Source organism: Convolutriloba macropyga, chromosome 12, assembly GCF_964194025.1.
Source record: "Convolutriloba macropyga chromosome 12, txConMacr16.3, whole genome shotgun sequence".
Classification (NCBI taxonomy): Eukaryota; Metazoa; Xenacoelomorpha; order Acoela; family Convolutidae; genus Convolutriloba; species Convolutriloba macropyga.
In genome coordinates, this window is record NC_134479.1 from 15500482 (window position 1) to 15515941 (window position 15460).

The 15460-nt window shown below is 37.2% G+C and overlaps 1 protein-coding gene across 2 annotated transcripts in view; it reads right to left on the reverse strand.

Moving 5' to 3' along the window:
* LOC142350668 (WD repeat-containing protein 7-like) overlaps window positions 1-15460 on the reverse strand; it is a 134740-nt gene that overhangs the window by 25766 nt on the left and 93514 nt on the right. For both annotated transcript variants that reach the window (XM_075402596.1, XM_075402594.1), the window contains 3 exons: window positions 7530-7752; window positions 2097-2254; window positions 1468-1569 (listed from right to left, as the gene is read on the reverse strand). In XM_075402596.1, the coding sequence (XP_075258711.1) occupies window positions 1468-1569; window positions 2097-2254; window positions 7530-7752 (483 nt within the window). The remainder of the gene's footprint in view (window positions 1-1467; window positions 1570-2096; window positions 2255-7529; window positions 7753-15460) is intronic.

Here is a 15460-nt window from a genome sequence, read left to right on the forward strand (position 1 = left end):
GGTTCAAAGAAACGGTCTAACAAGAGTTCGGACCACTCATCTCCTAATTGGAAGTCTGACAACTTAACAACTCAGCTACAATGTCATCGATTTCCATTCGCCCACAATCGCTTTTGTCAACCAAATTGATATCGGAACGAGGCAACTTAGATCACTCAAAAATGAAGAACTGAAGTGTGAAAAAGTCAATCAAGAAGACCGAGAATGTACTAGAGCATGCAAGAAAACAGTCAATCTAAAATTTGGCATAAAAAGGCACAAGTTTACACTTATTGCTTCAAACTACGTTCAAAAACCGAAAATCTTTTTTCAACAACAATTTCTCACTACTTTAAAACCGTTTGATGAAAATATCGCCGATTAGAACTATTCGCTTTCCACTCGTTTTATTACTCCAGCGTAGCAGCTTAACAGAAATTTAAAAAAGACAGCGCACCAATACAATCCAATTCATTCGGATATTAAAAAATAACCGACTAACGTCGGGAGAATTGCTCTCAAACGACCGGCGAGCGGTTGGCTTCGTCAGTAGCTAGCCACGGTTTAGTGAGACTAGCTTTAGCTTAATTGAAGAGGCGTGAGGTGAGCGCAGCGGGAGTGGGCAACAGTGGTGGGGGTTTGGCCGCAAGGGGAATGATGTGCGGGGCGGGGTGGGTTGACGGGGTGGTGTGTCAACATCTAAGAACCGTCCTTCACACCATAAGTATAAGTCTCCAAAACAGTTTCTATGAATCGCCTACTTGGAGACTAGTGAGCTCAAAGCCCCTAAGACCACTTAATGCGCGCTGGGCGCTACCTGTTTATCCAGTTTTTGAGGACGAAAACTCGAATCGGTCAGACGAAAAATCGGTCAGGCCAATAAATCGTATAAAAAAGACCGGCAGGACAAATAATTGCTACATACTTCGTTTGAGAGCTATTAAAAAGATAGGACACCAATACAAACCAAATTCTTCGGATAGTAACAATACAGGTCACCAATACAAACCAAATTTACGGGACTGTAAAAATGGAACCCCTAAATAAAAGCCGTTGAAAGGCTGACAACGGCTATTAACAAAATAATCTAGGGAATGCCAGAAAGTTTCAGGAGCGTGAAGAACAAATTTAGGAGCATGAGCAATAAAAATAAGAGCGTGAACAAAAGTTCAAGGAGCCTTAATAATATTGTTAGAAACGTAAACATTCAGGAGCGTCGGAAAAATTTTTCTTGGAAGGAAAACTCAATTGAAATCTTGATTGTTTTCTGCTCGTTTTGCGTCTATAATCAAATTGCATACAGATCTTAAAGCTCAAGAATTTTCAATAACTCGGCATAGACTGTCATTCAATGCGATGCCAACTTCCTGCACAAAAGATCACTGACGATACAAAGTACCTAAAGTTTATAAATCAAAGTTTTCTACGAAGCTTAAAAGGGAAAAGAACATTATAGGTGCAATTATTTCAATCTTTTCTGTAGATTACCTGCCATCTGCGCACAAGTTGTTCCAGATCCGCCTGTTGCTTCTCAATTGGACCCATCTCAGGAAACAGAACACAGTGTAAAGCAGCCACAGAACTCCAACCCTGCAACAAGTCTGTCTTCAGAATTTAACATTTGTTACGAGAAAAATTTACACAATTTTTGTTAGAGGCTTCCAAAAATTGGTTTTACCGCCGAGAGGACAGCAGCCTACTGCATAATACGCCCGATCGTGCTAACCTTTACAGTTAAGCACTATTTACTACTATTTACAAACTCTGCTGGGCTTATTTATATAGCAGCTGCTGTTTGCAACCCAAATATCGTAAAATAAAATCGATAAGAGCAAGTTTATCAAATTTGTTGAAATTCAGAATATTTGCCGAGAAAATAATTGTAGGTTTCCCTCTTAAAAAAATGCCAATTTTTTAGTCAGCCAAAAAAAATTCAAGGATAAAAAATTTAAATTTTATTTCGGTTTCCGAAACATGAAATTGTGTTTTTTCTTGCATCCTAAGATTCCAGTTATTTCACTCCGTTCCGATTTTTTACTGCAAGATCAACTCAGGTGATTCCGAATCAATATCCAATGTCTTATGCTTAGCGAACTACTCTCAAACTTTCCAACTACCTGAAATATCTCCGGATAGGATTCGGGTCCAATTTTGGAGAGTAGTTTTTGGGCTAGAATGGGCACACGCATGCTCATCAGTGCATTCGAGAGGGTGATAATGGACAGTCTGTGCTGAGTGGTCAGGGAACTCGAGAGAGACCAGTGTCGCTGCGAAACTGAAATAAACAGCATACATCTATGATAAATAACCTTAATACTAGCTGTAACAATAAATCAATGACGTGATTTAGAAAAGGGCCCATGATAAAACATAACCGACTAACATCGGGCGAATTGCTCTCAAACGACCGGCTAGCGATTGGCTTCGGTAGTACCAGCTACGGCTCAGAGATGCTAGCATTGGAGGGGGGATGGGGTTAGGATTGGGAGGGCTGGACGATCGCCAGATAGAGGACTGGGGGTGTGTTGGGGGTGAGTTGGGGGGGGGGGGGGGTAATTGAGAGGGCGGGCCAAATTAACAAGATTAAGAACCGCCCTTTGCACCATGAAACTGTCTCCTCGAAATAGTTTTGGTGAACAGCATTCTTGGAGAATTGTTAAGCGTAAGGCTCTAAAAGAACGTAATGTCCTCCGGGCGTTACCTGTCTAACCCGATATTGAGGACGAAAAGTCAAATGCGTCAGAAGGAAAATCAATCAAGCAAAAAATTCCAAAAAAGACCAGAGGACTTCTTCATTTGAGAACCGGTAGAATACCGGAAACGACACGAAGAGTCGTGCAGTATAATCTCTTAATCAGAAATATCAGAGCAAGAGCCGAAGTTTTACCTATATAAAAAACATCAGAGAGAAAAGTTAATTGCCTAATAGACCAATAGTGTTTTTAAAAAAGCAGACGCACTTTTTAGTTTAAGGGTTGGTGGTGGAGGTAGGTAGATAGGGGGAGGGGGTAGCTTGGTGAGGAGGAGGAAGGTAAGTAAGGGGATTGTAGATAGATAAGGGGAGGGTAGATAGGTGGTACGGGAGGGGGTAGGTAGGTGGGGCTGTGGGTAGGTGGCGGGTTCTGTAATATGGATAGGGAGGAGGGACTATTATGAGAAGAAAACTTCTGAAAATGACCTTCCGACCTTGAAAATTACTTACAAGCAGTACCTATTCACTTTGTATTAGCAACTAAGCTACTGTTAAAGTCCATTGTTCAAAAAGAATTGTCAAAGGTACAAGTCATGAACAAGCTTGCTTCAGCTAAAAAAACCTGTAAAATCCCACTACTCTTCGAATCGTAAAAAGACCACAGGACTAATATAATTGCAACAAAATTTGCAGAGCAAATTAAAAAAAAATAGCATGTAGACTACAAAAAAATGGATGCGAAACAGAGTTGCGTGACAAAGCATATAGATTGAATATAGTTTTTTCATTGATGAAACAAAAACTAGACACATTATGTACTATGAATGGATTGAGAAAACCATTAAAGAAAATCCTATTAGAAAAACCGCAAAAAGGAAAAACGGATGACATTGCGGCACTTGAACGAAAAATCACAATTGAGAAAGCTACTTTTTGTTCCAACGCCGTTTTCTTACTCTACTCAAAACTTTATGGACAAAATGTCACATCGCAAAACCATACCACTCGCATTTTCGTTTCACGTCCTGTGTCGGCGTGACTCAGATCACTACTCAAATCACTACACGCCCCAATACAATTCAAATTCAATGATATGTAAAAAAAAACCACGAAAAATACAGTATAGTTAAGCTCAGTTTAAAACTTAGCAGCAGTAAACACCACAAGAAAAGTTCTTAACTGCATTTTGAAAAATTTTATTGACCAAACAAATCATTTGACCAAAATATGGGAATGAACCTTTAAATCCCCATTGAGAAATTACTTTTAAAAATGTCAACTGTTTTCAACTGGACAAAAGTAGATGAGCGTATATAGTTTTGTATGCTGTCTTCTACAATGCATTTGAAACGGAGGAATATGAATTGAACTGAAAATGTTTTAAAAAACTCGATTAAAAACTTGGTGAAAAAAGGTAAAGAATCAGTTTTTACATAAATTCTTACAAAATGCTAACGCTGTACATCAAAACAATAATGATAAAAAAGCGCAGTGAACATTCGTCTCCTCAATCAGTGGACCGTCTAATTCACTTCAGAGACATACCAAACAACAATAAAAAAGAAAATAAAAAAACCCTAAAAATCGTATATTTTTTTCAGTGAAGACTGCCCTGTATAAACTTGAAGTCTCATTAATGTTAGCTTTACCGGAGGAACAGCTCTAAATTAAATAATGATAACAAAAAATGAATTGAAAACGCTTAAGAAAACATGTGCAAAAAACCAATAAAAATGGGATTTTAACAGTGAATGAGTGATGGGAGTTTAACAGAGCTGTTAAACTATGAAAAATAAGAACCACCCTTCACACCCCTTGAAATTGTCTACACAGTTTTGCTAAATCTTACTAAGAGACTAGTAAGGCTTAAGGCGCTAAGAGAGCGGCTCTGCTCCTTAACGCCCTCCAAGCGCTACCTGTTCCTCCCGTTTTCAGGACAAAAAGTCAAATGGGTCATACGAAAAATCGGTCAAGGGACACATCGCATAACAGGCCACAGGACTAATATAATAAAAACGCTTTTGAGAGCAATTAAACACATAGCCAGAAAAGTCCAGAATGACTAGAAGTATAATACTGGCCACCATAACTGAAATATTCATACTTAATTACACTAAGCACTTGGAAGCAATTACAGGAGAATTAAACATTTCCGACTAACGTCGGGCGAATTGCTCTCAAACCCCCCCGCGAGCCGCTAGCTCGTCAGAAGCCAGCCACGGTTTAGTGAGACTAAACCGACTAGCTTCAGCTTAATTGAAGGGGCGTGAGGTGAGCGCAGCGGGAGTGCACCTGGGGCAACAGTGGTGGGGGTTTGGCCGCAAGGGGACTGATGTGGGGGGCGGGGTGGGTTGACGGGGTGGTGTGTCAATATCTAAGAACCGTCATTCACACCATAAGTATAAGTCTCCGAAACAGTTTCTGTGAATCGTATACTTGGAGACTAGTGAGGTGAAAGGCTCTAAGAGCACTTCATACCCTCCGGGAGCTACCTGTTTATCCCGTTTTTGACGACGATAAGTCAAATGGGGTCAGACGAAAAATTGGTCAAGTGAAAAATCTCTTAAAAAAGACCGATAGGACTAATATAATTGCTACAAACTTCGTTTAAGAGCAATTAACAATGAAAAAATATCTAAAAACAACAATTGATAAAAGATCTGATAAAAATTGGAAAAACTGCAACTCCAAAAGATTAGTTTTCAAGAGAGAGAAAATGTGGGACAAAGTCAGAAAATAATACTATCTATGATATTCTTGAACAAAATTACATAAAAATAATGAATTTTTCTGCTATTTTTTAGCCATTATTTTAAAAATATATATTACTTTGTGCTGCTGAAGCATTTACTCACCCAACAACTGGCAGAAAAATTTTATAGCTAATGAGACCCATCAACAATGAGAATAAACTACAGGACCACAAAAAGTACTACAAACATACCAGAGTGCCGGAAAATAGCCGCCAGTGATTCTCATAAACCAGATTGGGATAGAAAGAACAGAAAAAATGCATAAAACTGATTGATGAAAGAATCAAGAAATTTCGACAATGATTCTGTTCTTTTTCGATATCCTTGCAGAGCAACTGTTGTTTAAAAGCACTTTCAGAAAAATGGGCGAACAATGAAACCCGCCTATAAAAATCAAAAATATTTCAACTAAAAGGTCAAAAAAATTGCAAAATTAGGTAAAGCGAAAATTTTTATTCGCCAAAGTAAAAAAAAACGTAGCAGGACAAGTCCTGAAACAATTTAAAGAACTTTAATTTACTTAAAAAAGAGTACTAAAAACTTACTAAACATAGCTGGCAGATTGCCAGAAAATAGCCGCAATAGCTTTGTAGATCTGCAGTCTCAAAAAAACAAGTAAAAAAGACAGACCAAAAAAACTCGTCTTTTCATTGAAGGCTGATATGTTATATTTTGATTAAAAATCTGTATAAGTTTTTGCTGCCTCTATTACTTGCTCTCAAATAACCTTCATTTAGAATGACACACCCATTTGACCTAATCTCTTTGAATTAAAGTAAAAAAAGTCAATTTCAAAGTGAGGAAGTCATTTTTGTGAGTGAGGTAAGTCAAAAAACAAGGCTCCACAAAAAACTCGCTCCACTAAGAGCGAAAAATGACGTCACGCACGTTGAAATTGCATGAACGAATGAACAAAAAGCAGATTTGAAGTGGTTGTGACGTCACATGGTCGTAACAAAAATCGCGACGACGAAATAAAACAAACCAAGAGAAGGCCAATAATAGCCCCAGCTAACTCTGTGCGGCTATTAAAAAAATACACAGAACAAAAAAGAAGAAATCAGAAATTTGTAATAATTAATTTCAGTGAAAAGTGTCCCCTTCGGGTCTTAAATGACACCCTACAGGAGTACAATCTATAAAATAGCTCTAAATCAAAGATGGAACGAGAAAAACTATAGAGAAGCACGAAATCAAGCAAGATGCAAAAAAGACTGTTGAAAATCAGCCAAAATTTAACAAAAAAATAACACTGATATCAATTCAATAGCGTAACAACCAAAACAACGAGACCAACTAAATTGAACCACAGAACTGCCCAGATACATTAAAAATTCGAATGCTGAAAAAGGGTCCAATTTGGAAAATTGTAAAAATAGCTGAAAAGTGACTCCAATAGTGTTTTGTTTGGTTCAGATGGTCAAAATGCTTCTAAACGCACTATTACTACTTCGACTAATTGAGACAAAAACCTTTTAGAGGAAAAATTTAATTTTAAAAGTGCTTTGAAAATAACGCACGTGAAAAAAATTGCCCTGTAGCGAAAATTTGTTCACACCTATTTTTCGCGCTCTGTGAAAAATGGGAAATGAACAGAGAACCACTCTAGCTTCTTGGAGTTCTACGGCACTTTGACCTATACACTTTTTCACGCATTTAATTTCCTATTTTAAACACTCCAAGATTACATAGAAAAAAGACGCTCCACCAGTAATCCTCTACCAGAGGTAAAAATAGATCACCATTTCATTTCTTCGAGTCGTAAAAATAGGGCTGCTATAATAGCCGAATTGGAAGATGAAGGGGGCTATTAAACAGTAAAAACCGAAGCCAAAATGCAAAATATGACCAAAACCACCATCAAGAAAGCAATATGAGGAAGAAGTCAACAAATTCGACGTTTTCAGCTCTTCTGCATGCACAGATGACAAACTAAAAATGAGCGTCAGGCGACAGAAAACCAAGAGTACATAAGCCGATGACTACGAATTGCTCGAAGACAGAAATTCAAATGATCAGAGGAAAAATTAACAATCAAGAATTGATCTGAGTAATTTCTGCAATATTTACGCCCCTCTATACTACACTTGCGATGCCAGACTTACTTTTCTGTGTACTGGGCAAAGACAACGTCAAGTATCCAGGTCTAGAAGTGACTCCAAAACATATGTAGTCGTTTGGTCTGAACAATCCGAGAAGATCCAGACAGAGCTGGTCCAGAGACCGATTGAAATCCCACGCATATAACACAGACATCATCAGCTGGGCAATTTCACACGTCAGTTGCTCCTGCTCAGCCTCTTGTTGGGCGGGGTCAATTTGAGGTGTCTGGAAAAAAGAGTCAAAAGACTGATTTGGTGACAGTACAGCACATATCATTAACTCTACTTAAATTTTAATTTAAGCGGATTCCGAAGTCTTAATTAACAAAATTTTCCAATGATTCATTCCTCTTTTTCTAAGTTGCCTGATAAATATTTGTTTTTGGCCTACATTACATATATTTCGTTTTATTGACCTTGAAATCAGCTAAATTTCCCTAAAATTACAACAATTATAACAGACTAACGTCGGAAGAATTGCTCTCGAACGACTTGAGAACTCTAATCAATAACAGCTTGCTTCAGACGGGGGGTGCAGTCTGAATGGGACTCAGAAAATCACAAGGGGGTTTCAAAATAACCTCATTAGAGTTAATATATGCCCCATTTCAGATTTAAAGTGAAAAAATTGAACCGATTTCGGCGCACTTTTAGTATTAAACTAGCAGGTCCGAAAGGCTGTCTGAATGCACCTCGTCTTGAAATTTTAACAATTGATATTGTCATTGAAAGCTTATTCGTGGTAACTGGTGTACATGCGATCGCTTCAATGATTTTTCTTTTTGCAAAACTACTTTGAACACATCAACAAAAAATGGAGAGCCAAATATGAAAAAGAAAGGTTTTATGCGAGTGAAGAGTAATAGACGATCTCACAGAGCATTAATAAATCAAAACAGATAGAATGAGGTATAAAGAGGGAGAGAAAAATAGATCGATAGCAGCTATTTATAATGAGTCGGAGAGCAAATAGATGTAAAAATACGAAATAACTCAAAAGACAGAACAAAAGCAGGTTGAAAAAAGAAAAAAACGAGTCTGTGAGAAAGCAAACGGGAGCAAAAAGAAGAAAAAAACGAATTAACGAGATAAAGACAAGGAAGAATCGAAATTGATGAGTGAGGAAAGAACAGAAAGAAGGCAATGCAACAAAAACCATAGGAACATCGGAAACCCACCATAAGATAGGAAACAAAAAAATGAATCGAAAACAGGCAAATCAAATGAAAAGAAAAAGTTAGTAAACAACCGAGAATATAAGAGAGAGAGAGAGAAAGGAGGAAAACGGAACAAACGCAAAAAACGAAAGCGATAGAAAGAAAAATGGGACATAGAAAATCCGAAACCATGAGATAGAGAGAGAGAAAGTAAAAGAACGGCGAGATAGTGAGCAAGCGCAAAAAGCAAAAGCAAAAATTTGAGTGCAAAAAGAAAATATCACAAAGAAAACACTTGAAGAGCAGAAAAATAGAATATTACACAACAGAAAAAAAGATAGAAAGAAACTGAAGAAAGGGAGAGATACAACAGTTCAAAAGAGAAGAGACAACAGATCCTGGGTGAGACAATGAATTCCGGTTCTCATAAAAAGGATGAAAGTGTTAATGAGAACACAATGGATGTACCCAAGACGAGGAATGTGCCGATAATAAGGAATCGTTAGAAAGCCTTTGCGAACGCTTTTAAGAAGTCAGCAGACACTGAACCGTGTTAAAGAGACGCCTAATGCCAAAAAAAACATTCCTCAAAAAAATTAAATAAGGAAAAATACATAACTATAAGGTTTTGTATGCAATAATTTTTTGTAACAGTCCTTAATATAAAAAAATCTTCTTCTGAGCGCTAAATAATTTGTATTTATTTGAAGACCTCAGTCTTGTCATATATAATTTCTGGCACCTAGCTTTGGTTTTTGCATCGGCACCTTTGAGGTCTTTTACACTTCACAAATTTTAGTTGCTGAATTCTATATTGAAAAACTTTCGTAGAGTGAAACCTTGACCAAAACAAATGTTTTTTTTTCGGTCATATGACCTCTTTGTCTTGACACAATTTCGATCATTTACCTTTTCAGTATCAAAAGTTTTTCAGTCACAGACCGTTTCTGAAAAAGTTTTTGGTAACAGACCCTTTTCTGAACAACTGATCTTTCTTTTGCCAATGATTTTTCGATATTGTTTTTTTTATTCAAACATCGATGATTGTCTTTTTCCTTAACAAAAAAATTTTGGCAACAGGTTTTTTCGCAGTAGATGACACGACCTCTCTGCGACATTTTGGGTTAATGACCTTTTGGCAACACCTTTCGGTCAATGACCTTTTTGTAACATTTTTCGGTCAATAACCTTTTAGAAACATTAATCGGTCAATGACCTTAAAGCACACTTTTTCGGTCATTAACCCCAATTAATCAACCGGTTAACCGTGCTCTTCGCTAGTACTGTTAAAACATGCTGCTCAGTGATGCTTCTAAAACATGCCGCCTTATGTGTTCACGCGATTAATATATAGATTGTCGCCAATTGAGTTCAGCTGCTCGAAATTGTGAATGAGAGAGAACTTCGGATCACACACAACGCAAAAAGTCAAGGGCGTAAAAGTTACTCCAATAGTCAAAGAAGGATCAAGCGAAAATTTTGAAAAAATTTGCATAAAAACCGGTAGAATACCGGAAACGACTCGAAGAGTCGTGCAGTAAAAATTCTTATCTGACCCTCCCTCTTTCATAAAAATGAAAAAAAAAAAACCGAAACATAACCGACTAACGTCGGGCGAATTGCTCTCAAACGACCAGCGGGCGGTTGTCAGCACCTAGCCACTGTTTAGTGAGGTTAGCTTTCGCTTGATTGAAGAGGCGTGAGGCTAGGGTAATAGACGATATTATCACGCCACATAACAGCCGCTGAAGTCAACAAAAGAGTTAAGGAGAGAGAGAGAGAGAGAGTGCGAGGTAAAACGTGAGCGAGAAAGAGAAGGAAAGAAACGCCAACCAACACACACAGAGAGAAAGAGAGAGAGAGAGCTAGAAATTTTTTCCATGAGATTCTAGCCTTGTTAGTAACTAAATCATATAAAAAACTGAAAGTGCAAAATTCAGAAGAAAACGCAGTGACGAAAATGTTCAAAGAACATTTTTTGCCTCTGGATTTTTGCAAGACATAAAAAGCTTCGTTGGCCAGTATTAATCGTTAAACTCAAAAAAGGACTCAAAAACTGCAAATAAAATGACAAAAATTTCAAAAAAAAAATTGAAAAAATCATAAGTTTTATTAAAAAATCGATAAGATTTGTGATATTAAAAAGTTCAAAAATATTCCATCGCAATAAAAATTGTTCAGTAACCTATTATGAAAGCCTATACGAGGTTTCTTGGGGCTGGAAGAACTTAGATAATGACAAATTTTGAAAAATTTGAAAAAAAAATTCAAGTTTTATCCAACAATTGCTAAAAATCGTGATGTTCAAATGTTGAAAAACATTCTATTACCACTAGAAACTATGCAGCAACGTATTATCAAACCCTTCAGGAGGTTGTCTGAACCCTGAGCCTGAAAAATCTTGAATAACGAAAATATATGTCAAAAAAATTTAAAAAAAAATAGCAATTTTTGTCAAAAAAATGCCAAAATTCGTGATGTTTAAATCATGAAAATGATTCCATTACTTCTCGAAACTACATAGTAATCTATAATTAAACCCTCTAGGAATTTCCTTGGCTCTTGAGGCTGGATAAACCTAAAAACCGACAAAAACTTTCAAAAACATTGAAAAAATTTGCAAAATTTATCAAAAAAATGCAAAAAATTCGCAGTGTTGAAATGTTGAAACCATTCTATTACCACTAGAAACTATTCAATACCCTATTATTAAATCTTAGAGTGGATTCCTTGACACCTAGGGCTGAAAAAACTTAAAAAAACTGACAAAAATTTTCAAAAATCTTAAAAATTGTGAAAATTAGTATAAATTTGCGTTTTTAGCTAGCGGTTGTTCGTCAGTAGCTAGCCACGGGTGGGGGGGAGGGTGCACGGGGGTGCCTATGGGGGTGGCGACAGTCGGGTGGGGGGTGGGGGGAAACAGGGCGGTGGGGGGGCAATAGTGGGGGGTCAGCAGTGGGGGGGGGGGGGTGGGGGGGTCTTCAACCTCTAAGAACCGCTGTTCACACCATAAGTATAAGACTCCAAAACTGTTTGAGCTGAAACAGAGCTAAAAGGCTCTAAGAGCACTTAATGCCCGCTGGGCGCTACCTGTTTATTCCGTTTTTGAGGACGAAAAGTCAAAAGCGTCAGACGAAAAATTGGTCAAGCGAAAAATCGCATAAAAAAATCGCTTCGTTTGAGAGCAATTAAAAACAACAGTGTGAAAAAAATCAATTTTTAATGAGAAATATAGGTAGGCAGGTGGAGGGAGTGGGTTAGGGTGGGGGAGGGTGTAGTTATTTGGGATTGCTCGTGTGGGGTGGGGGTACGTGTGGGGGCAAGGTGTGGGTGGGTAGTTGAGGGACTTATATGAGCTCAAAAATTCTCGAAATGACCTTTTAACCGCGAATATTACCATCAGTTCTTAAATACTATATATTTCAAGTTTAATTGTTCGAAAACAGAAGTCAACTTTCTAAATCAGAAGTCAATTTTCGAAAACAAAAGTTAAATTTCAAGTCATTTCTTCAGCTAAAAAAGCCAGTAGAATCTCAACACTCGGCTTCAAGTCGCAAAACAACACAAACTTTTTACAATAATCGCTTCTCCTCGAGAGCAATTGATCAGTTGGAGAGTGAGAGTTGAGTCACTGCGATCAAAACACAAATCATGTACCACTAAAAATCATAGCTCGCAGATTGCCGGAATAGCTGTGAAATAGACTTCCGAGCAGTAAAACACAGATAGGATCAGATACAGAAAACATACCCGGCAGATTGCCCGAACATAGCCGCCGTTGATTCCCATAACTACAATTGGGATTGAAAGAAAAATAAAGAAAAAGATTTTTCTAGAAAAACAATTTTAAAGTGCGAACTATTTTGATGTCAATTTGGAGTTGAACATACTCCTGTTTCATAGTGAGACAATATAGGAGCTAGTATCAAAACCAATAAACATTAGAGGTGGTAATTAAGAACAAAGTTTGAGTAACGAGCATCTAAAATTAAGCTTTATGGGTTTATCCCGTTTCTATTTCTGATTTCGTTTTCTGATACTGACTCTTCATTTTGAATTGCTTTGCTGCGCAACTGATGTCTAAAAGCACTTTTGGTAGAACCGATGTCAACTTAAACTAGCCTAGACAAGTCAAAAAGATTTCACGTAAAATATAGAACAAGCTGTGAACTAAGGTAAAGCGAACAATTTTTATTTGACGAAGATCATCATCGATTATCATCGATAAGTCAATAAAGCTCGTTAAAAATCAGTCAGCAGAAACCTTTTAATTAGGACCCTTTATAGACGAGTTTCGTTGATCGTTGAACAAATTCCAATTAAACTTCAGTTTTAATTAGCAGAACTTATTTTGTATGAGTGAGGTAAGTCACGTATGATCGAAATCTAATCACACAAATGGCATAAGCTTTTGCTAGAGAGAGTGGGAAGAGACGCCACACACGCACGCAAATGCCACAGAGAAAGGAAGTTATTTAGAAAATTTAACTTTTTAAGCATTGCTGTGTGAAATTTGAAACGGAAAAAATCCTCGGACGACGAAACAAAAACATAGCCGGATGAATATCAGAGAGGACTGGAAGAGTCTCACTGCTGTGGTCTTGGTGCTGTGGGGAGTTACGTTGTGGATAGCGGAGTGGGCAGCGGGGAATCAGTTGAGGTCTAGGAACTGAAAGGCAGAAACAGGGGAGGTAGGTAGGTGGGGGCGTCTGTAGTTTGAATAAAGACTTGGCTGGTGATCACCAGCAGTTCCTATTTACTATATATTGGAAGCTAAGCAACTGTTGAACTCCAACGTTTGAAAACAGAAGTCAACGTTCAAAAAAAGAAGTTAATTTTCGAAAAGAAAGAAGTCTAAGTTCAAATCATGAACAAACGCTTCAGCTAACAAAAAACTGTACCATACCAATATTCCACTTCAAGACGTAAAAAAACCCATAACATCACATTATAGCTGCGCTCATCCTGCAGCCATACACATACCCACCAGATTGCGGGAAAATAGCCGCCGTTGATTCCCATAACCAAGATTGGGATTGAAAAAAAAACTAATGAAAAAGATATTTGTACACAAACAATTTTAGAGTGTGGACTATTTTGATGCCTTTTTGGAGCTGAACATACCCCTGTTTCGTAGTGAGACAAAGTTCGAGTTACGGGCATCTAAAATTAAGCTTTATGGGTTTGTCCCGCTTCTATTTCTGATTTCAATTTTTGATATTGAATCTGTTCATTTTAAATTGGTTTGCTGAGCAAATGCTGACTAAAAACACAAGTGTAAAACTAGCCTAGAGAAGTCAAAAATATTTCACGCAAAATGTTGAACAAGCTGTTAACTAAAGTAAGGCGGCAAATTTTTATTCGACGAAGTAAAAAAAACATAGCAGGACAAGCCCTGAAATACACTCCAAAGAATTTAATGTAAAACTGAGAAAAATTGTGTCTGACCAGCAGATCAACTGAACACACCCATCCAAAACGACAACCTCAGAAACTAAAATAATCAAACAAACTGAACAAAATAATGTTTGCTAAAACTTGCAAGAGATGTGTTATCCACTAAAGGTAGATAAACTCGAGATATATGACAAATGCTTAAAAAAACTGAAAAGTGCATACTTCCACAGAAAAAAAAACATTTTTGTCTCTGGAGTTCTGTCATGTAACCCATCTGCAAAACTTGTTGGCCAGTAAAGATCGTTAAACTCAGAAAATGACAAAAAATTTCAGAAAACTTAAAAACTAAATGCAAATTTCAACAAAGTCTTGCTAAAATTTTTGATATTAGTATCTTCAGAACCATTTCATTGTCTCCAGAGACTATTCAGTATCTCTATTAAAAGCCTTAAATATATTCACTTGCTCAAAAAGCTAGATCAATTTGGAACCTAATAATTTCCAGAAAATTTGAAATTAATTTTTAAAAAAATGCTATAACTCGTGTTATTAAAATATTGATTACCAATCCATTAGCTCTTGCAACTATGCAGTAACTTATTATCAAATCCTAGAGGAGGTTCCCGCGCCCATGGCGCCGGATAAACTCGCTGGTGAAAAATTTTCAAAAAAGCTTGCAAAAAATGCAAGTTTTATAAAAAAAAAACTGCTAAAATTCGTGACTCATTATCAACTCCTATAGGACGTTTCCTTGACCCTGGGAGATGGAAAAATTTAATAATGACAATAAATGTTCCAAAACTTGAAAAAATTGCAAGTTTCTGTCAAAATTTGCTAAGATTCGTGATGTTAAAATGCTGAAAACCGTTCCATTACCACCAGAAACCATGCGGTACCTTATTGTCAAACCCTAAAGGAGGTTTCTTGACACAAAGGACTCAAAAAAACTTGGAAAATCTTACAAAAACAGGTATAAATTTGCGTGTTCATGGTCGGAGTACCAAAGGATATAGCTCTTAAAATGGTCATAAAAAGTAATTGTCTTGCAAAAGACCTTTATCAACTTTTACAAACCTCGATTTCAGACTGGTTCCACAAAAATTCGAAGAATGGCGAAAAATTACAAAAGTCCTAAAAATGACCTTTTAACCTTGAATTACGGCCTTCCCAGTAGCTTCACCACTATACTAAGCACTTAATGGACAACTAAACTCGTCTAAGGTCCTCCAATGAAACTTGATGCCCACTGAGCTTTACCTGTTTATCCTGTTTTGAAAGCTCAAATATCCTAGCTGCATGTTTCTCATTGGCCATGAATTGCATGATCGACATTAATTGAGTGTGGACCATTATCCTGAATTAAAATCCGAAGAATTGAAA